Source organism: Pezoporus occidentalis, unplaced genomic scaffold, assembly GCF_034315485.1.
Source record: "Pezoporus occidentalis ecotype Australia unplaced genomic scaffold, CSIRO_AGI_Poc_V1 ctg3, whole genome shotgun sequence".
Lineage (NCBI taxonomy): Eukaryota > Metazoa > Chordata > Aves > Psittaciformes > Psittacidae > Pezoporus > Pezoporus occidentalis.
Genome location: NW_026914940.1, coordinates 1,970,454 through 1,992,889, shown reverse-complemented (window position 1 = coordinate 1,992,889; position 22,436 = coordinate 1,970,454). Strand labels below are relative to the sequence as shown.

Below are 22,436 nucleotides of genomic sequence, written 5' to 3'. Positions count from 1 at the left end.
CAACTTTTATGTGGTCCTTAGTTGCCAGCTGGGCTTAAACCATGACAGCAGAAAACTCACGATAGGGATGCAATGCAAAAATGGATTGCACTCAGGGGTAGAAGCACCAGGCTTTCAGCAGCAGGTGGAGATACAGATCTGTTGAGGTCCCTTCATGCTTGAATTATGACATGATCTTATGTCATAATTATGACATGATCTTATGTCATGTCAACCCAAATTAAAACTACACAGTCTTGAAAATGAAGACACCCTTTTGCTTACAGTTCAGGATTTAGGTGTCCATGGTCCTGCATCTGGGGAGGAATAACCCCATACATCAGCATGGGCTGGGGGACGACTGACAGCAAAGCAGCCTTGCAGAGAAGGACTTTGGGATCCTCCTTGCGCATGAGCCAGCAATATTAAATTGCACTAAAGAAGACCAACAACCTCCTGAGCTACATTAAGCACATAAGCTTTGACAGCAGGTGAAAGGAGGTGGTCCTTCCCCTATACTCAGCCCTGGTGAGGCATATCTGGAGTGCTGTAGTCAGGGCTACCCAGGAAAGGATGGACATGGGCAAACTGGAAAAGGTTCACCACAGGGCTACTAAGTTCATTACAGGAGTGGACTATCTCACACAAAGAGAGGCTGAGAGAGCTCAGATCTTCAGCCTGGAGAAGGGAAGGCTCAGGGGAGACCTTGTCACTACGTTCCAGTACTTAAAGGGTGGCTACAAAGAAGATGGAGACTCCCACTTTACAAGGAATCACATGGAAAGGACAAGGGGTGATGGGCACAAGCTGTTCCCAGGCAGATTCCTGTTGGACACTAAAGGAAAATTTCTCTCAGTGAGAACAATCAGCCATTGGAATAATCTCCCCAGGGAAGTGGTGGATTCCTCAATGCTGGACACTTTAAAGATTTGGCTGGACAGAATGCTGTGACATCTAGTCTAGGCCATGCTTTGCCTAGAAAGGTTGGACCAGATGATCCTCAAGGTCCCTTCCCATCCAGTATTCCATGATTCTAGAACCTCCTGATGTGCATCCCTACCCTGCTCACAGACAGACATGGGCTTCATAGCATGGATCTAACAACATGTTTATCTTTGTTATCCCTCTGTGCTCTTATTACGGTGCCCAGGGGGAACCCTTAACTGATTGCAGAGGAGCAGTATGTAGAGCACTGAAAACTTAAAGAGCAGTTGTACCCAACAAGCAGGCAGTGCAAGGTCATAGAAGTGGCAAAACAGACTGGAAACTACAATGGTGCTGTTCACTGTTCTCCAGCCTGGACTGCCAACTGTCATATTAAGTTGGGAACCGGCATGCATACAGGGTTAAAACTGTATCTGTGCCTCCTAACCATTCCTCCACCCCATCACATTTAAATCCCTTCGTAAAACCCGCTTTATGGATGACAGCCTCTTATGCACTTAGCAATAAAAAGGTTTAAAAGAAATAATCACAATAACTAACTAATAAACATTCTTCATTATTTTGAAGATGATGATAATCCCTAGCACTTGCATTGCACTTTACATATTCAAGCATTTTATAATCATTAACTAATTAGTCCTTGCAAAGCTCATCTAAATATTATTATCCTGTTAATACAGAAAGAGAAGCAGTAAGAGAGAAGGTAGAAAATTCACCTAAGGGCATACATCAAGCCATTTGCAGAGCCAGGACTGGAACTCCGCTACTCGGCATCCAAATCCTTGGCTCATATCCCTCTTGCTGTCTCTGATAATATGGGTTAATTATATGATAGTAGGATCATTTTCTTCAATATTCATCCCCAAATGCATGATGTTTAATACTACATTTCATGTCTTTGTTGTCCTCAGGATCACTTTTTTCTTCCCCTTCAGCACTAGTATTACCTCCTGCCTTTATACCACAAGCAGCCATTAGTAGCACCTACAGTCTAGCTCCCATTTATGTAGCAGCACTGGAAAACTGGCTGGCCTATGTTATCCAATGAGTACACAGTGCAAAATTCATACATACAACTTTAAGCTGGGGTAGGAAACTCTGTGTCTTCAGGAAATAGCCTTATCAATGATTTAGAGACAGAAATTCCATTGTATGCAGCCCTTCAGTATTCTTCTTCTGGTGCCTCAGGCTCACAAGGAGTGGTGCAGGCTGATATCATAGAACCATGGATGGTTTGGGTTGGAAAGAACCTTAAGATCACCCAGTTCCAACCCCCTGTCATGGACAGCGACACCTCACACTAAACCATGGCACCCAAGGCTCTGTCCAACCTGGACTTGAACACTGCCAGGGATGGAGCATTCACCACTTCTTTGGGCACCCTGTGCCAGTGCCTCACCACCCTTACAGTAAAGAACTTCTTCCTTATCTCCAACCTGAACTTCCCCTGTTTCAGTTTGAACCCATCACCCCTTGTCCTGTCACTACAGTCCCTGATGAACAGAAAGGATGATTTACCCCAGGACTGTTTATACCTCCAAATCAGTGGGAGGATCAGCTCCCTTACGTGTTTTTAGATAAAGTGAGCATGGTAATTTTGGTGGCTTTTTACCGGTATTTTTGTTTCTTTCCCCACTCAGATCATTGATACAAGAATAATAGACTAGCACGTGAAATTATCACATGGGAAGTGTAACACACAAGGAAGGACTTCTCTTTCGCGCACATGAATCCAGACTATGGGAATCATGAACACAGAAGAGATGGATGCTAAACGTCTACACTGATGCAAAATGTGAGTAGAAAAATCATGGAAGTGAAAAAATAAAGTATATTTCCATCAAGGAGCATTGAGCACATGGGTACCATGGTTAAGAGAGTGCCTGAGCTATGGAGCTCAGGGAAAGTGGTATTAGGGATGTATCATTGCATGCCTGTCCCTGTTGTGCTCCAGCAATGTCTTCAAACCCACACATAGCAGAAACCCTATATAAACCAACCAAACTTCAGATAGCTCCTGATCTACCACTACTCTCTCAGTACATTCTCACCCACATCTTATTTTCTGCAGCTGTCATCCTAATTCCCTACAGTAATCCTGGTAAATTGAACAGGAATGATTGCCTTTGAAGGTGCTTTTCCTCCTGAGGTAAATGTTTCTCCCTTTAATGTGCAGATGGATTTTGTTAAAAGCATTTAGTTAGTTTTAATTATTCAACTTTTTAAATTAATAAAAAAGTAATAAATTAAAATATTATTTTCCATCCCTGTAGGGATAATTCTCCCACAGAAATTTAGGATCTGAGGCTCGGCAACTGATAGAAGCTTTAGAATGTTTGGTATAATGAAGCTGGTGTGTGCCAGTGACTGCTCTCTCTTCCACCCATATACTGCTGTAATACTGTTTTCTTCATCTTTTCTTTGCCATTGCTGAGGTAACAAAGATCAGACTATGATACTGCATTCCTCAAGACTGGATCTAACTACTTGGTCCCTACCCAGTGATCAGGTTTCAATGTACCATCATAGAACGATGAATATATAATGCTGAATATAGAATCATAGAATGGTTTGAAAGGGGCCTTAAAGCTCATCCAGTTCCAGTGCCTGCCATGGGCAGGGACACCTTCCACTAGAGCAGCTTGCTCCAAGCCACATCCAACCTGGCCTTGAACACTGCCAGGGATGGGGCAGCCCCAGCTTCTCTGGGCACCCTGTGCCAGCGCCTCAGCACCCTCACAGGGAAGGATTTCTTCCTTATACCTAACCTAAATCTCCCCTTGTTTAAGTTTGTTTCTGTTGACTGTTTCTGCTTCGTGTTTCTGTTGAACTACACAATGAAGCAGTTCATGCTGTCTGCATGTGACATCTGCTGTAAGAGAAACCTAAGATAAAGGGCTGTTCAACCCCTGTCTGACATACAGTTTGCCATGGCAAAGTTACTCCAGCCAATTTTTGAACAAATTTAACCAGATGAATGTCTTTAGACAATCAGAACACTGCACTGCATTGAAACAGCCTTTTAAATGTGGGATTAATAGTTCAAACCACAGATACCAGAACCGCAGCCTGAGTTTTCCTGCAAGGTACCTTATACCTTTCTTTGAAGCTCACAGTGTTCACTTTACTTCCAGTGGCTCATTGCAAATAATAAGAGTAGTGGCTGATTCTCAGGTAAGCTTTCCACAGTTCAGTTACAGTATTTACATGGTGTGGATTTACGTCTCCAACCTATCCAACAGAGCTTGCCTGGTATTCTCCATCAGCTCTCTATAAAGCAGTGCCTTCAGACACCTCAGCTTCCCTGTAAGCATCCATTAAGGAACAGTTATATTTGTGGTTAGATACCTTCTTTTCATAGAAACCAGTGGGTTTATTGTTCCTCAGGTCCTACTTGGTGCCTCCTCAGTGAAGATGCTGTCCCTGTTACTCTTCATGCTGGAACGAACCGGGAACAATTACATGTTCATTTATAGCATCTCATCTGAAAACTACTAATTGGAAGCTGAGGTGTGGTAGCTTTTTCAGCTGCTCTAACCTGACTGCAAGACTATATTAAGCTAGCATTCTAGCAATGGAGAGCCCCTGAACTAAGCATTGGGTAGGAGTCAAAACTCCTGTGATGGTTCCTAAAACTCAAGGTCATACCAGTCAGCTCCAAGCAGATTACAGAAAATGAATCTGTTGTGGGGAACCATAAGCAAATTAGCAAAACAACATTAATTTGGTTTTGGTCCACATGCTTCCCATAATAATGGGCTTGTAATGTTTAAATACATTATCTGAACTAAAATCCATGCCGCTTCGGAGAAACTTTCCATCACAGTTACGTAGCATGCACCCTTCATTTGCAATTGTGCTTCATGGTGATGTTCATAACCACCACAGAAGCTTTACAAAACAGTGGAAAATCTTGTGATGAGAGGATGGAAAGCTGAGGGAAGCATTAGCCCAAAGAAAGTTGTGGTAAGTCATGGTAACCACTGCAAAAACACTCATGTATACAAACAAGAGGGTTTATATCTGATTGCACATGGAGCAAATTCCTTTACGGAGTTTCTAAAGCATACAATCACTTAACCTTTTTGGTTATATAAACCCTTCTTCCTCTGCCTCATCTAATATCTTGGGGTAGCCCAGTTGCCAGGTGTGATATATCACACAGTTTGCATTGATAACCAGTCTCAAACACTTATCATAGGATGGGATAAATCCCTAATTGGAGGAGTCTTTCTCTTCCCACTAGGAGCCTAGATAATTTAGCTTGATGTGGATATATAAGATTTAGATCATTAAAGTGAGCTGCATCAAATCCTACTGCTTTTTACAGATAATTTATAAACTGTTTCTTAAACCAAAGTGACTCTCATACTTTCAGCTTGCATGAAGACTGTAAATGTGCTTGCATACTATGTAGTGTGACCAAACCTGCCTTCTTTAAAGGTGTTCAGCCATCAGGTGGTCCCAGTGACCACAGGACATCTCCCATCCACCTTTCCGAGGGATAGCTTTTATGCCCCATTTCTTTTGGTCTGTGTTTTAAGACCAGGCTGCCAGGACTTAAAGAGGAATATTTTTCCAAGTGGGCTCGTTACAGATCAGCTCTTTAATTGCACCTACTAAAGAAGTAATGCATAGTGATATGCTGAATTTGTCCCTAATTAAAAGTACTGTACTGAAAGCTTGCATGATTCCCTTCTGCTGAAATCTTTAATCAGGAGATGAATAAGGCTCTGGTGCCTTGATTAATAATAGGACCAAGTGCTCTGCAGCTGAAAATGCCAGGGTATTAAATTTCCTTAAGTCACCTGGTGTCCCCATCTAATAGAGATCCTGGCAATGTTACTTATGCAATAGTACAGAGTAATTGAAGCGTAAAGTTACAGGTCCCGAATAAGACAAATGATGCTAATTCTCCTGAAGACAAGCCTGACGTGGATGTGGGCACTAATGTAATAAACAAGATACCTTTGTAATTGCATCATTAAATAAAATAAATGGCCTTCTCCAAGTATTACCCATGAAATCTAACGCACAGGTAAGATGCACTGAAATCCCAACAAATCAAAGCTTGCGAAAACACAGGGATAACCATCCTAAACAGAAAGCACTCATATATGACAGTCTTGAAAGTAAGATGAATTTCAAAAGTAACAAATTATGCAAAGAAGAAAAAGGTGTCAGGTTCTTCTACTAAGAAGTACTGGGTTTGTATGACACAAAGAAACAAATCAAGTATAAGCCGAAGCTCATATATATGAGCCATGTTTTCTCTAGGTTGGTTTGGAATCAGCTGGTGGCAGAACACACTTACGGCTCTCAGCAGCTGTGGTTCAAACTACATTGTACCCCGAATTTTGGGGTACAATGACCTCTTTTTGAAGAGAACTGGGTCACATAATCATACTTCTTGGGTATTTCACTGTACTTGGTTATTTCACTGAGACGTTGGTACTTCAAATGCATAAAGGGACGAAAGCAATAAGAAATCATTCCACAGCAGCCCCAGGTACCACTAAAGCGGTATGGGGAGAACTGTCACAGGAGCTGTATAGAGTCCAGCAGAATTGAGAAGTGGAGATAGGACATTGAGACACTTCTCTTGATATGTGCTTGTTGCTATGATTTACTTAGGGAGCACATATTGAAAGGGACATCTGCGTTGGTGCCCTCTCCCCTGCTATTGCCAGCTTGCCAGCTCATCAGGCTCCACCTAAACCGTAGTCAGATGGTCTCCTCTGGACAATACTAACCCAAGTTTAGCATGAATATATTGATGAACATTTTATTACTCTCTGTTCTTATAATAATATTGATCTTAGGGATAAACAGTTCCTTTCAGCCTTTATTTTGCTCTGACATATAGAGACAATCTTAGCTACTTAGTTTCTGCAGTGTAAGAAGCTCTGGTTTTGGCATTTTATTCCAGAAAGCAAACAGGTGAATTTCCATGCTGGAATTTCATCTATGCACTGCCAATATTTCCATTATATATAGTCAATATATATAGTCATACATACAGTTTCTTATATAATCAATAAGAAACCAGCCAGCACATTTCAATGCTAAACTGCAGATTGCAGCAGGTATAAATGCCTTTCTTCAGGTAACATCTCCCCTCTCCCCACCATATCAGTAGCCCTGTTAAGCTCTGTTTTTTCTTGACCTCCCTTTTGTTGCCTAGAATGACAGATGATAATCTGAAGTCCCCACAGTATCTGGTACCATGGCAGCAGTCACAGCATCATAGAAAAGAATCATAGAATGGTTTGGGTTAGAAAGGACCTTAAGATCACAAGTTTCAACTGTCGTGCCATAGGCAGGGACACCTCACACTAAACCATGTCACCAATGGCTCTGCCCAACCTTGCCTTGAACACTGTCAGGGATGGAGCATTCACCACTTCTCTGGGCACCCTTTTCCAGTGCCTCAGCACCCTCACAGTAAAGAACTTCTTCCTTAAATCTAACCTGAACTTCTCCTGTTTCAGTTTGAACCCATCGCTACAGTCCCTGATGAAGAGTCCTTCTTAGCACTAGAAATACTTTACCTACCACATCCTATTGTCGCATGCATCTTTCCATGATCCTGTGCATTAATAATTTATTCTCTGCCTGGGATGCACAAGCTTTCCTCTTTCTCGCTTCCATCTGATGTAACATCATTTACAGTGGGAATTATAAGTCCCTGAGTGAACAACCTGGTACTTTGTGTTAGGAAATGTATTTGCTGCTTTACTAACATAGTTAAAACTCTTCTTCCTCTGTGATACCTGTTTTTTTTTCCCTCTGAATTACCAATACCTCCTGACTGTGCACGGAGGTAAAATAACACATTATGAAAATACTAAATAAGGTTAGTCCCAGCTTGTACAACCGATTCAATTTCAACAGCTACTGATCATTTCTTAACATCTCCCCTTAAATCAGTGTATTCCCCACTTTAAAGCATCTTCTGTAATCTCTAGCTGTTTCATATTAAGTATTCACTTTCTGTGTGATAATATATCAAAGAGCTGTCTGACTTTTACATGCATCCCATCAGCTTAATTTCCTTATCTAAGAAAGCTTAAATGTTATCATAAAATAACTATTTTTGTAGCCGACTTAGCAATTGGGTGCTGGTCTCTAAAAATAGATTGCATAGAAAAAGACAGATAACGTATGGCCACATGATTTTGACCTATAGTTTCCAGTGGTATGGAATGGCATGTGAATGAAAAGCTTCAGTTTTCCACCCAGAAGTGGCTGCATACCACTAGCAAGGCACGCAATCCTTGCACATACAATGTGAATATGATCCCTGGGAAGACAGATGCGTGCAAAATTATAGTGAAAGCAGTTGTAGGCAAATAAAAAGATCCCTTGTGACTCCATCTGCAGAAAATAAAGTGTTATTGAAAAATAAAGTCTTTTTTCTCTTGTTTTTGTGGTGTTGCAGTGTAATAACTCTCGTTGTTTTGGCTGAGGTGGAATTTGAGTTGACATGCATGTTTTAAAGACCATGGATTTGTAGAAGTCTCATAAAATGCGTACTATAATGTGCACTTATAATAAGTATTGTTAATCATGCTTATGATAGTACTTACAGGCCAGGAAAAAAGGGGTCTGGAATAGCAGGCACTGTGCAAACACTGTCAGTCCTTTACTGAAGTCGTAATGCCACGCTGCAGAATAAGCCAAGCACTGCATGCTTGAGCGTACCAGAGTGTACCTTTGCCACACTCTGCATGGTACCAAGCAGGTCTCAGACTTGTTGATCTCCCTTTCATAACATACCCATTTACTTTGTGCCATCTCTCCCTGCCAGGCTGCTAAGGCTCTGACATGATTTCTTTCCTGCCTACCCAGGCAAGAAATAATCAAAGATGAACTGCATAAATGTTTCTCCCAGGCCTTGCTTATCACTTTTAATAAGAAGTTTTATGCAAGCAAATTCATTTGTGTTTCTTTGCTTATATTTTCATTGTGAGGCTTAAATCAATGCCAGATTAAAGGCTGAGAATATTTTGCTCAATAGTTATTACATTTCTTCATTCGCCTTTTTTATACAGTCAGCTTAAACACATAGCTCAGTGAGGAATTTGGCCAGTTTTTAAGACATTAAAGTGCGTGGAAAGTGGAGTAATTCTGCAAAAGGATGTGATGGAAAAGGAACATCAGAAGCCCTCTTGGAAAAGAAAAAAAAAACAACTAAAAGAAACAGTCTGGTTTGATTTGTGTGGAAAAGAAATTCCAGCAAAACAAGCTCTGATCTTCACCTCAGAAAAGAACAAACATCCATTGTAAATATGACTCTTCAAAATCTTATTAATTGTAACAGCCAGGGTTTAATTCTTCACTTTGAGCGAGGAAAAAAGGATTGATGGCTTCAGGAAGAGCATTGATTAAGTAGGAAAAAAAAACAGGCTATGAAGATGTGAATCTACACTAGCATTGGCCATGGGCAAGCGAAACATGGGCAGAAACAAACGGAGGGTTTCCCCAGTGCCTCCAGTATTTAGGTTAAGATTGGCTGTGACATCTTATGGATGCTCCTCTTAGTCTCTGATTTTCTCCTTTGAGTCAACCAAACCTTACTGACTGAACCCCACTGACCCTGAATGGTATTTGTATTCCTGAATCACTAGGGTATTTCTTCAAAGAGTGGTGCAATGCAGGGATACAAAGGTGAGAGATCATTCCTGCACCAGAGAAAATCCTACGCTGCTTCTCTTACAGAAATGTTCCCAAGTACCACTGCATAGCAGCACATTGCAGCATGCAGATGTTTCTTTGGAAGGATTACTAAAGTTACTTAAGCCTTTCTATATTATCCACTGCAGCTAATGAATCCCAAACAAAACTGAAGGAAAAAAGCATGTTCCTTAAGAACAAAGCTTTGGCATCATCAGATGTACTTCATGTCTTTATTACCTTCAATTTATAATACAGCCTTTACCTTTTGCTTCCCCATGACATGCCTGATACCAAGGAAATGGGCATTTCCTTACAAAGGCAAATCCTAACATTTAGATGACACTACAGGGAGTTGAAGCTCCCAGTGTTCTCTTGGAAATCTTAGCCACAGATTTTACCAGGAGACAATCTTTCCTTAGAAGAGGTAGGATGAAGTCTGGTTAGCTAAAAATTCTCTCAGCATAAGTGTGGGACTGAATTTTGTCTGGCTTAGATCACAGTTTACCATCAGAATCTTGAGGCCTGTTTAGACTAAAAACTAAATTTAAAATCTATTACCAATATTATTCTGTTTCAAAAATAATAAATCATAGAATCACAGAATGGTTTGGGTTGGAAAGGACCTTAAGATCATTCAGTTCCAACCCCCTGCTATGGGCAGGGTCACCTCACACTAAACCATGTCGCCCAAGGCTCTGTCCAACCTGGCCTTGAACACTGCCAGAGACGGAGCATTCACAACTTCTTTGGGCACCCTGTGCCAGTGCCTCACCACCCTCACAGCAAAGAACTTCTTCCTTATCTCCAACCTGAACTTCCCCTGTTTCACTTTGAACCCATCACCCCTTGTCCTATCGCTACAGTCCCTGGTGAATAGTCCCCCTCCAGCATCCTTGTAAAAGAGGCAAACTGCTCAGATTTTGTTTGATTTTAGCTTTGTATAACTAAACCTAACTTTAATTCACCATTTGTTTTCTAAACAATGTGTCATCTCATCCCCCAAATAATTACAGTACAATTAAAGAACAAACAGATTGAACCTGAGAACTTTGATCTTCAGTTTATACAGAAAATATAAGACAGAGGTAAAGAATTTTCCCGAAGATCCGCCAGACATATATGGCATCTTTCAGCAATGAAAATGAATTTCTAGTAGCCAAAATATAATCCAGATAGTCAAGTGTGCCTCCAAACAAATATTAGATGTTTGTCTAGAAGAACAGAAAGTTTCCTTGTCCTTCAGAAGAATAGAATTTAAACATTCAAAATTCAACACTGCAGTTGGCAATGATGTGATAAACCAAGATCCCCGTAATGAGAAACCTGTCTGTTCTAATAGAATCTTACATTAATCACTTAACAGATTAATAATCTCGCCATAATTGAACTCTGCATAAAGAATATGCAAGAACTGGCGAAAATAACAGATTTAATTCTAGTTTAAAATCAATCCTTTGAGGTTTTTTTTCCCTCTCCAGTTTGCAATATTGAACTTTGCACGGTCAGGAATGTTTTATCTCTCTGCTTCTTTGCTATCCCTGACTTTTGGATGTGAATTTCACAAGCCGCTTATAAACTCGCTGTCTTCCCTGAAGATACAGTGCAGGTAACATCAACAAAAGGCCCTCCTTGCATTCAGTGAACTAGAAAGCAAGATTTTGCACCTTAAAGATACTCTTGTTGGAGCATAAACTCTTGGATGCCTCCAGAAGGTTAAGTAAATTGAGAGAGGCTGTCAGTTCTACAGGGGATTTGCTATCAATACCTGGGAGTTTACTGAAAAGAGAGGGTTGAAATTAGTAGACCGCAAAACCACATTAAATTTGAGATGATTTCCTTTGAATTTTAGCCTCTCTGAAAAGGCAAAAAGCACTCAGAAGCCACACAAATGGGGATCTGCTGTGCTTTGTAAATTGGCATGAAATTCTACGTCTGTAATGAAAAATGATGTGATGACAGCTAAAGCTACAGTGCACGATGCAATTACCTTCCCGCTTTCCTTCCTTCCTGCCTTCCTTCCTGTCTCCCTCCCTCCTTCCCTTTCTCTCTTTCTTCCTTCCTTCCCTCTTTCCTTCCTTCTTGCCCCGAGCATACTTAATACTTGACGACAAGCTAGTGAACAGGGGAGTTTATGGCAGGAACCTTCTCACCCTACCACAGATGCTTATATTCAATTACATGATCTCCTTCTTAAATGTGACCCTTCTAGCCTAGTGGACAACTTCATGTGGAATTCTCTTCCCTGTTGACTGGAAAAGCACCTGTGTTACCCTACCCTACAATCATTAAATTCCTGCCCAGCCTAACTCTTAAAATGTGGTGTAGAAGAGCACTGAGTATCTGTGCCTGTACCATACTCTAGAGACCACGAAGGCAGCATCCTTCCATGTGAGGTCCTGCCGACTCCCTGATACCAAACCATTATTGAGTAGTGGAAAGAAGTTATGAATGTGTGACAAAGAGCACCTGCTCTTTTTACAGGGTAATCTGAAATGTGCGGCTTTGCTTGCAGAATGTTGTATTTCCATCCTCTCTTGCCAATTACTGAGCTGTGGTGCAGGGAGCCTTTTAGAGCCCAGACTTATTTTCTAAAGTGTAAGAGAATGTGAATCAAAAGCACTCATTACATATGCTCCTAACTTGGATGTTGTCCTCCACGGTAGGTTGCAGCTATTTGTCATTACACTTTTTCTGTTAGCAACAAGAATAAGAGACTCTGAGCCAAAAACTAGAAATATCCAACAAGCAATTATAAAACTCCATTAGGAAATAGCTGCTAGTTGATTCTGCTTATTATAGCAACTCCTAATGACAACAATCCACTTCTGAAGTCAATTTGGGCACCTTGCACTGGATGATGATATTTATAAAACACATTTTGGAATTCTCCAGGATGCCTTTCATTCTTGGATGAGGCCATGGAACATCCTCCCGAGTTAATACCCTGTTGTTCACTTTTACATAGGCTGAGAACACTGGGGCCTGGAGAAGGGGAGCAGTGTGGAGATCTCAGAGCAGCTTCCAGTGTCTGAAGGGGGCTACAAGGATGCTGGAGAGGGACTCTTCATGAGGGACTGGAGTGATAGGACAAGAGGTGATGGGTTCAAACTGAAACAGGGGAAGTTCAGGTTGGAGATAAGGAAGAAGTTCTTTGCTGTGAGGGTGGTGAGGCACTGGCACAGGCTGCCCAGAGAAGCTGTGAATGCTCCATCCCTGGCAGTGTTCAAGGCCAGGTTGGACAGAGCCTTGGGCGACATGGTTTAGTGTGAGGTGTCCCTGCCCATAGCAGGGGGTTGGAACTGGATGATCTTAAGGTCCATTCCAACCCAAACTATTCTATGATCCTAAGGTTTCCTCCATCTATGACTATGTATGGAAAGACTTAATTCCAGCAAAACAGGATCTACCTATGTATCTATTCTAAATGTATATGAAGAGAAAAAAAAAAAAGCAGCTTTAAAGTGTTAGAATGTCTTTTGGGAGAAATGTTCTTTCACTTTACACTGAGCAGTAGAGGAGATGATATATTATTGATCACGACAGAGAGAACAGAAGTATAACAGTAGTCTCATTGACTTACTTGCACAAAGCTGCACTACTGTGAAAGTCTGCTAATATACAGCCCTAAAAAGAATTAAATAATCTGGTACAAACTCTGAGCTGGAGGAAACAGTCATACCTCCCACAGACTTCAAAGGCTGCTGCACATTCCTGCAATAGGCATACCTTTTTTATCTCTTTGGGATGTATTTAATCCTGTCTCATTTCCTTTGTGGCTTCAGCCAAGATCCAACAACAAAAATCAGCATATTAAATACACGTCAGTTATCTTCAGATACGTTTGCAGTAGACCAATAGCCATGTTCTCCTTGAGGATGGGAAACTGAGAAGGCTAAGAAAGTATTTCTCTATCAGCCACTTCTTCACCCTTGTTCCTATTAATAGCCAGCTATGGATGAAGCTGCTCTCTTGAGCTATTTCTAACCTATAAGGCAAAAGAATACATGTGTGTATATGTGTGTGCATAAATGTTTGACGAGATTATGAGATTTTCCTATGGGGAACAGAAGAAAGAAATTGTACTGCAAAGATCAGCTTGTAGAAAGGATCCTGATGAACAGAAGTGGAGCTACTAAAATAGACGTATCTGTTGTCTTCTGTTTTGTTGGGGAAGGACGTGTTTTGGGGGGGGGCTTTGTTGGTTTGGTGTTTCTTTTCCCCAGCAGCTCTGAACAGGAGGGTTCTAAGGGGGCAGACAACCTGTAGTCTCCAAATGTACTCTTATCTAAAGCACCTGATGCCCTTCTGAGACCTCATTTGGAGTATTGTGTACAGTTTTGGTGTCCTCAACATAAAAAGGACATGGAGCTAAGTCCAGAGGAGGCCATGAGGATGATCAGGGGGCTGGAGCACCTCCTGTATGAAGATAGGCTGAACAAACTGGGGCTCTTCAGCCTGGAGAAGAGAAGCTGCGTGGAGATCTCAGAGCAGCTTCCAGTGTCTGAAGGGGGATACAAGGATGCTGGAGAGGGACTCTTCATTAGGGACTGGAGTGATAGGTTCAAACTGAAACAGGGGAAGTTCAGGGTGAGGGCGCTGAGACACTGGAACAGCCTGCCCAGAGAAGTGGTGAATGACACATCCCTGGCAGTGTACAAAGCAGGTTGGGAACAGCCTTGGGTGACATGGTCTAGTGTGAGGTGTCCCTGCACACGGCAGGGAGTTGGAACTTGATGATCTTCAGGTCCTTTGCAACCCAAACTATTCTATGATTTTATGTGCAATTAAGAATACCTGGGTAGCCCACAGCTAAAACCATGCTCTCTTCCCAGAAATAGAATATTTACATTTGTGCTGCCCTGTGATTTCCTCTGAGGGTGCTCTTTGAAGACTTTACTCCCCTGTGGGTCTAAAATAGCAGCCCCTTTACAGGAAAAAAAGACCAAGTTGAGTAATGTCTGAGGTAAAAATATGAGAGCTCAAGTCAGAATCCCAGTTCATGCAAAGCTCCTAGTCTAACCCTGATGAGCTTTGCCTTGCTGTATCTAGAGTGCCTTGTTGTACTGGCTTTGCATTCAGTTGTCGTAGCTGTGGACCAAAGCAAGCCTCTTCATCCCCAAATTTATAGGCTGGTGGATTTAAATCTGATCCCACGTCTCATTAGCTTCAAGCTAATGAGCATAATTGAAGGTCTTGAAAAACTTATTTACACTACATTATATGTAATTGCTGATAAAGCCCTTGAAAAGGGACATCTGTTCCATATGCCCGGTGGGAATCAGAAAGTAACATACTTTATATGTAGGTAAATCACAGGATATTAAGAGATCTTGAGAAAGAACGGGCTGTTGAGGGATGGGGTGGAGGGAAAGAGTGGGCTGGTGACATACAATGAATGCTTAACCAAGGAAACTTAGAAATCGCTGCTAACTGCTGCTTCATGGGCTCAGTGCTGCACGTAGATCTGCTCCTGTACCCCTTAGAGTCATGGCATGTACATGGTTGGGCAGCTCTGAGATGGAGAAGACACTGACTCCAGACCCCAACAAGCGCCTCATAACCCAGGCAAGTGCAAGCAAAGCTCCGGTCTTGCAGGATGATTGTGTTGAGTTTGGGGTTGTAACTGGGAAGTATGAAGGTGGCTACTTGTGTTGTCTTATTTAATCTGGCATAAACTGGTATATGCAGATTCCTTGGGTCTGATCCTATCTAGAGGTCAATATAGTGAAGGCATACAGCTTTTGAGGGGAACAAAGAGGATATAAATACATACCATCATGACCAAACTAGCCCGCCCTGCCTGGCAGAGCCAGATTTTTCCTTTTTCCAACACATGAAGTCTTCCTGCACCACCTTAGAGTCATAGAATCGTTAGGGTTGGAAAGGACCTTAAGATCATCCAGTTAAACCCCCCCTGCCATGGGCAGGGACACCTCACACTAAACCATCTCACCCAAGGCTCTGTCCAACCTGGCCTTAAACACCGCCAGGGATGGAGCATTCACAGCTTCCTTGGGCAACCCATTCCAGTGCCTCATCACCCTCACACTAAAGATCTTCCTCCTTATATCCAATATAAACTTCCCCTGTTTAAGTTTTAACCCATTACACCCTTGTCCTGTCACTACAGTCCCTGATGAAGTGTCCCTCCCCAGCATCCCTATAGGCCCCCCTCAGATACTGGAAGGCTGCTCTGAGGTCTCCACACAGCTTCTCTTCTCCAGGCTGAACAGCCCCAATGTTCTCAGCCTGGCTCCATACAGGAGGTGCTCCAGCCCCTGATCATCCTTGTGGCCTCCTCTGGACTTGTTCCAACAGCTTCATGTCCTTTTTAAGTTGAGCGTTTAAGTGGAGTATTGCACACAATACTCCAAGTGAGGTCTCACAGGAGCAGAGTAGAGGGACATGTAGCTATCTTGCTACCTGGGCTAGAAATGTCCCACATCCAAGCTGCTCTGAGGACCAGAGACTGCTCCACAGTTAACGCTCCACCTTCAAGCTGTTGGTCTAGTAACCTTTGAATTCAGGCATGTGAGCCTACCAACACCACTTCACAACATGATCCCACATCCTCTTTCATAAGGAATCTTCCCTTTTCAGCCCAAGAATGGAGAAAGTTAACTTTGAGAAACAGCTTGTTGAAACAGACCCATTCAAGATTTAGCGCTCAGTGTAGGGATTGCACTTCTGGTTCCTGTTTTTATTATTTATTATCAGGCCCTTCAGTCTCTGAATTGTCTATAAGGGCATCCGCCACCCAGAATGGTATGAGTAGACGATCAGTATGTCAACGTCTTCCTGGAGACATTTACCATCAGGAGGGAAACATGCTTCAGTATGACAAAAACCAACTACCAGCTTTTAGTGTCTTGCTCTGTGGCAATCAATCCTTTTACACTCTGAAATACATAGATAGATACAGATATGAGGGTTTAATATTCTCCATCTGTTAAAACTCCAGAGCTGCGGCAGAAGGCTCCTATATTTCAGACTGAAAGAGTAACAAACTGTCTTCTTGTAAGCTGTACACACACACAAAAAAAGGATAACAAACACAAAACCCCCAACAACAGATAAAAGAAACAGGAAAAAATCCCCAAAAATGATAAAAACCCCCACACCTAAAAAACCCACATCACCCAAAAGGGATCCTGTGATTAACTGTGTGTTATACTCATGAAAGCCAAAGGCAAAGGGCTATTAATGTACACTTGAGATCACTTAGAGAAGCCCATGGGGAAATGCTGTAGTATTACTGCCAAAGCAATACGCAAAGAAACTGTGTCTCTGAATACCCTGAAGGGATGAGAAAATGTTTAATAAATGAGTCCTTTCCAGAGGTCAAATATTAACGATTTGTGTGTGTGCTTTGCTGTTGAGATTTCATTTTCTTTGTTCCAGCTTGGACAGGGGAAAATATCGGGAGGCGAAGCTTTGATTAGCACAGAGCTGCGTGCCTGGGTAAAGCTAACACATGAGATTGTAGAGTGAGACAGTTGCAATATTAATAAGGTGAAGAAGAGGGAAAGAAAAGTGATAGAAACTTCACAGACTGAGCATATTTGGTTTGATGGTTTCTGCATTATCTCTAGCAAAGAAGGCAGAAGTGGGCAAGGGATGATCTCTATTGTTCTGGATATTTCATTTTCTATTTCTCTGGTGTGATTCAGCAGAGATGGGGAAGGAGGTGGGGGGGGGAAGAGCTTTTCCTAGAGACAGAAGAATGTGAGAACAGACAGTAAAAGTGAGGTCATGGAGAAAGAGAGGAGGGTGGAGGTACTCAGGATGAGAGGCAGATAGGAGAGGAGGAGACAGGGTTGCCGCGTCTAAGCAGCCTGACTTCACAGAGCTCATCTCAAGGAATTCTTCCTCTTCATGGTGCAAGCTATGCCCATGCTAAGTTATGGCTGCAAGATTTGTGTGAGATGGCTTAGTGTTTGAGTGACATGGTTTAATGTGAGGTGTCCTTGCCCGTGGCAGGGGTTGGAACTGGATGAGCTTAAGGTCCTTCCCCACCCAAACCATTCTCTGATTCTCTGATTCTTCGATTTGTGGCCATTGAGGGATGATGGGCAAGGTCTCCCCGTCCACTTGGCTCTGCTTGGCACTTTGTAACAATGAGATTCATTAGTGGTATATACTCTGCTGGAAATACTTCCAAAGGTTTAATTGGAGTTGCACAAATGACTGTTTACTTAGGTAGCACTTCATTAGCTGCTCCTGCCCTGCTGTGCAATATGGTATAAATTACTAGCTGGTATTGCCAGCATCACACCCAAACTGGCCGTCTTGCTCACTGGACCACACTGCTGGTGATCAGCTAAAGGGGATTCTGTTGCAAAGCTGAAAGGTACCATACCTGGCAAGAAGAAAATCCTAAAAGTGAGCAACTTTTCCATTTCCATTTCCAGAACTGCTGTCTAACATAGAGTGCTATGCACTGGGGAGCAAACCAAACTTGCTATGCACAGCATGGACTTTTTCACAAGCCTTATGAATCCTCAGAGCCCACAAAACACAACTGCCCTTTACAGTCCCTCCTCCCTTCATCCCGTTTGGTTTTATACATTCTCTTAATGGAGATTCCTCTCAACAGCACCAAGATATCAGAGAGCAAGGAGAAATAACAGCTTAGGCAAGATGCTCTTTAGTTTGCAAGAGTCTGAGTCCCAAAGCTTGGACATGTGCTGTTCGGGGGACCTGGCACCCAGATCTGTTCAATAGTGCAGAGCAGAGGCAGGTGACAACATCCCATAGTTTCTCTACACTCTTCTAATTTCAGCTGGTCAGCTTCAAAAGATCCAGTTCCAACTACAATTGCGCTGCAATCATCCTATAATACACAATGAGCTGGTTTACACCATGGGTTAAAACTGAATGTCAAGCCATATAGGTTTTACTTCTCTATTGAAATGCAGCTGTCCCTGTGTCTGCATGTGTGTGTGTGGCTAATGTAGCGTGGCCCCAGCGTGTGAAGCACAGCACACTTATTGTCACTTAAATTACAAGGCAAAGGGTGGGAAGGAGGGGTCTCTACACGAAGATTTGGGCTGAGACAAGCAGAAACTCCAAACCTTGCAAATTGTTTTCTGTGTGATTTCTGATGCCTACAGTCTTCTGAAACTACTGCAATACGATGATACAATCACAGCCTTATGATGAATTAAACCTATGAAATTCAGCTACTGATGATGCAGGCAGCAGTCTTTCCTCCCTTGACTCCACAGGGAGACCTCCCTTATAGTGGCAATGGTTTGGTGGACAGTAGGTACTGGACCTGCAGTCCTCAGGGGCTGCCTTATCAGCACGGTCTGCAGGTAAGGTCTATGCACTCCAGCAATTCATGGATCCATTAACCTTTACATGAGGGCAGGATCAGAGAGGGCTGTAAACCCTGATGTGTATTGAGTGGTTTTCCCCACAGCAGCAGCTAATCACCCCGCTGTTAGACGTAACTACTCAAGCACAGGACTCAAACATTTCCTGAGGCTTTCCATCCCAAGAGCAATTCTGCTTTACAGGCATTAGCTGGATCAGAGGAGACCACAGGACAGCCACAACCTGTCACATAACTCTTTAGGCTGCTATGCTTAGCTCTCAAGATCTGCATTTCCATTCTATTTACACAGCGCCTTTTACACTGTTTCTCAGTGCAGCATCATCTCTGACAATCCTCATTTTACAGGGGAGAGAACTGAGTCATGGAAACCTAAACCCTACCCAAAAGACTTGGGGAACTAGGAAGATCTGTAGCAGCAAAGTGGCCAAGCACTTTCTAAAGCTGTAGGAAGCAGTTTGTTGTTAGCATCTAAAATCCGTGCTCCTCTGGCTTCAAAACTGCTTCGAGAAGAGCACTGTGGAAGACAACACGTGCAAACAGAAGTAGTAAAAGCAGAAAGCAAAATTACTTTCTAAGAAAAAAATGGTAAATATGGCAATAACGCAACCATGACTAAGACAAACACCACCAAAGTAGGCTGTCAGGTTTATTTTCTATGGTTTTGATGCTAAAATGAAGAAATCCCTAAATGGGCACTACATCATACCATATGTCACCAACCTAGATTCTCCCCTTGCACAATAAATCAGTGTACTTCCAACGCAGGCTACTGACTTGAGCAATACTGAATCACACCAGAGGGAATCTGGGCTGCAGACACAGATGCTACATATCCATAACCAATCACTGGGATTTCCCTCCAGATTTGGCCAGATGAGGGCAATCCTAGTGTGGGAAAAGCACTGATTACAGCTTTCAACCCAGAGAATCCATCCCTAAAGCTGCCACCCATCACATAGCACCTCTCGAGGGATTCCCAGGGATCTTTATAGCTCATGTCTGCCTCAAAACTGCAAAATCCCAAAGGATTTAGCAATATAAAGAAGCAGAGCATCCCACCTCTTGAGAACCTTCCTACATTTGGTAAGCCATCTTCTTCGCCGCCTCCGCTTTCTCATCTTACAATCATATTTCCCAACATTCCTTATTCAGTCAAAGCACTGCTACACGCACAGCCTTTTATGCAAATTATTTTCTTTATTTTTATGATGTATGCAAATGAAGTCTTTACTCTGAACATTCTTTATGGTGCTATAAATGTAAGAATAGATCTCAAATTAGCCCTTTTCATTGTCAGAGCTGCACTAAAACTAGCTGAGGGATTCAGAGGCTTAAATGTGTAAGCAGTTTGGTATAAACCAACTTTTATATCTTGTAAAAAATAAGGGTCTGGGCTGAGGTATTTGGGTTTTAGAAGAAGATCTCTAAGAAAGGTAGAAAAATGGCATGCTTTTCGGAGCTAAATGAGGATTAAGACAAGAAATCGGTGAGTGAAGCAACCTGTGGTTTAACAACCGCTTTCTTCCTAGTATGCCATTACCTATATTCAGCAGGAACTTCCAATGGCAGATAAAGATGGCAATTACCTATTTCAGGAGGAACAGGATAAACTGGATGATGTTAGGTCACTTTTGTTCTGACTTTGCTGTATTTTCACATGCTTAACTCGTACCTGAGAGCTCACGCTGCCCTAAAAAAGGGTTACTTGGCAGAGCATCAGATGCAATATCATTGGATAACCTCCACTTTTACACTGCCAGGACAAAAAGAGGTGCAAAGGCAGGGAGGAATCAGAAATAGGGAAGAACTGGCATAACAGGAGGAGATGAGGGGTGAACAGAGGCCAAGGACTGGTGTTTAAGGGGGAGCTCTGGGGTAAATACATCCTTGATTTAGCTTCTAATTGTGTATAACTCAGATGCTGCTGAAATGCGTTTTCTCCCCACTTAATTTGACCATCTTCTTCATGGAAAGACGGCAATTAAATCCTTATCCCACAAAGAAGGACAAAAATTCCTGCAATTGGGATAGCGGTGTAGAAAGAAGGAGAAAATTCCACACTGCAGCATCAGATGAATAAGCCACATATTCTTCCCAGTGGGTATTACAGACTTACCAAGTGCTTGTTTGGTGAATGGAGGAAAAAGGAGTGGGAGATGCTAGCAGTTGCAGAGGGGCATTTTCCAGGGTTATACCCCCTCTACATTTATAGATATGGATAACTATTTTCTCTTACTCTACTGATTTACAGTGGAATGTGGAAATGTAACGGTTATTTCATTCAAAACTTCCCCTCCATTCACAGACTGATAAGAGCACTGGTGATGGATATTTTAATAACATCAGCATTCTTAAATCTACTTATATGGGAAAACATGAAACTCCCTGCTGTAACTGTCTTGAAGAAGCACAAGCCTACTACATTTTTGTATCCCTGGTGATTTTCATGAACACAACACAAAAAATTAGCCTAAATATGCAGCAAGGAATCGGAGGGATGAATGGAATCTTTTTGTATAAACCCTGTTCTCACTTTGTTTGAAGCAGGGAAGACAGAACTGATTGTCTGTGCTTAGGGTTTAGCTGCACATACCAGCTATAGCAGGAAAAAAAATGATGCTAGAACTCTGCTTGTTGTGGGAACAGGTTTAGCACACAGTAAGAGGAAAGGTATGAGGGGTACAGAGCAGGCTTGACAAGGGAAGCAGCCCAAGCCATGCTGCCTTCTGCCCCGCTCAACAGAACTCAACATGCTCCTACTGCTATCATTAGAAATTACTAAGATATTAATTTTAAGATTAAGATTAATTTAGACTTGACTGTATAACCTGCCTCTTACTTCTCTAACCCAGGAGAAGAGATTAACATCTCTTTGCTCACAGAAGGTTAACATCTCTTTGCTGCTTCTGAGGCCAGCCCTAAAGAAGGCCCATTTGGTTATGTCCTGTCCATGGTTCACACTGCTGGTCCCCAAGATGACTCCACTGTGCTCACATAGCATCTTTACTTCCTACAGCATCCTACCATGAAGGACGGAAGTCCCACAGCACTGAAAAGGGAAAAGGTCAAAGATCTGCTTGGGAAGAATCTCATGGGATAAGGATGTAGAGGAAAGAGGGACTCACAAAAGCTGGTTAATATTCAAGGAACACCTCTTCCAAGAGAGCTTCCATCCCAGTGAATAAGAAGTTAGGTTAGTAAAGTTGTTTTGCTGATGGAAAACAAAAGCAGAGTGAGGCAAAGCATCTTATTCAATATCATTCTGTGCCAAGAACTGACCTGAACTCAGGTCCCGACTATTTCTGTGGCGATGAGGAACCTTTCTTGCCTAGACCTCCAACTCCCCTACAATGGAAAACAAAATAAAACAAAACAAAACAAAATCATTTAGCCTAAGGTTTCTATACAGCCATTCCACCAACGCTACCATGGAAAATCAGAGTGAAGAGTTTGCCTCCTCAACTACAGCTTGTAGTAACCTCTTTGATACTCT

The 22,436-nt window shown here is 42.3% G+C and overlaps 1 protein-coding gene and 1 long non-coding RNA gene across 6 annotated transcripts in view; one reads left to right on the top strand and one right to left on the bottom strand.

Annotated features, from left to right (window-relative positions):
- The window catches only part of TSNARE1 (t-SNARE domain containing 1), a 495,466-nt gene that overhangs the window by 95,641 nt on the left and 377,389 nt on the right, over nt 1-22,436 (bottom strand). Inside the window, exon 12 of one of the 5 annotated variants that reach the window (XM_062626959.1) lies at nt 22,223-22,288. The exons of the other annotated variants lie outside the window; for them this stretch is intronic. Coding sequence (XP_062482943.1) covers nt 22,229-22,288 — 60 coding nt within the window. The 3' untranslated portion in view covers nt 22,223-22,228. The remainder of the gene's footprint in view (nt 1-22,222; nt 22,289-22,436) is intronic. 5 annotated transcript variants of the gene reach the window in all.
- The window catches only part of LOC134167854 (uncharacterized), a 1,192,997-nt gene that overhangs the window by 957,879 nt on the left and 212,682 nt on the right, over nt 1-22,436 (top strand). The gene's annotated exons all lie outside the window — the stretch shown is intronic.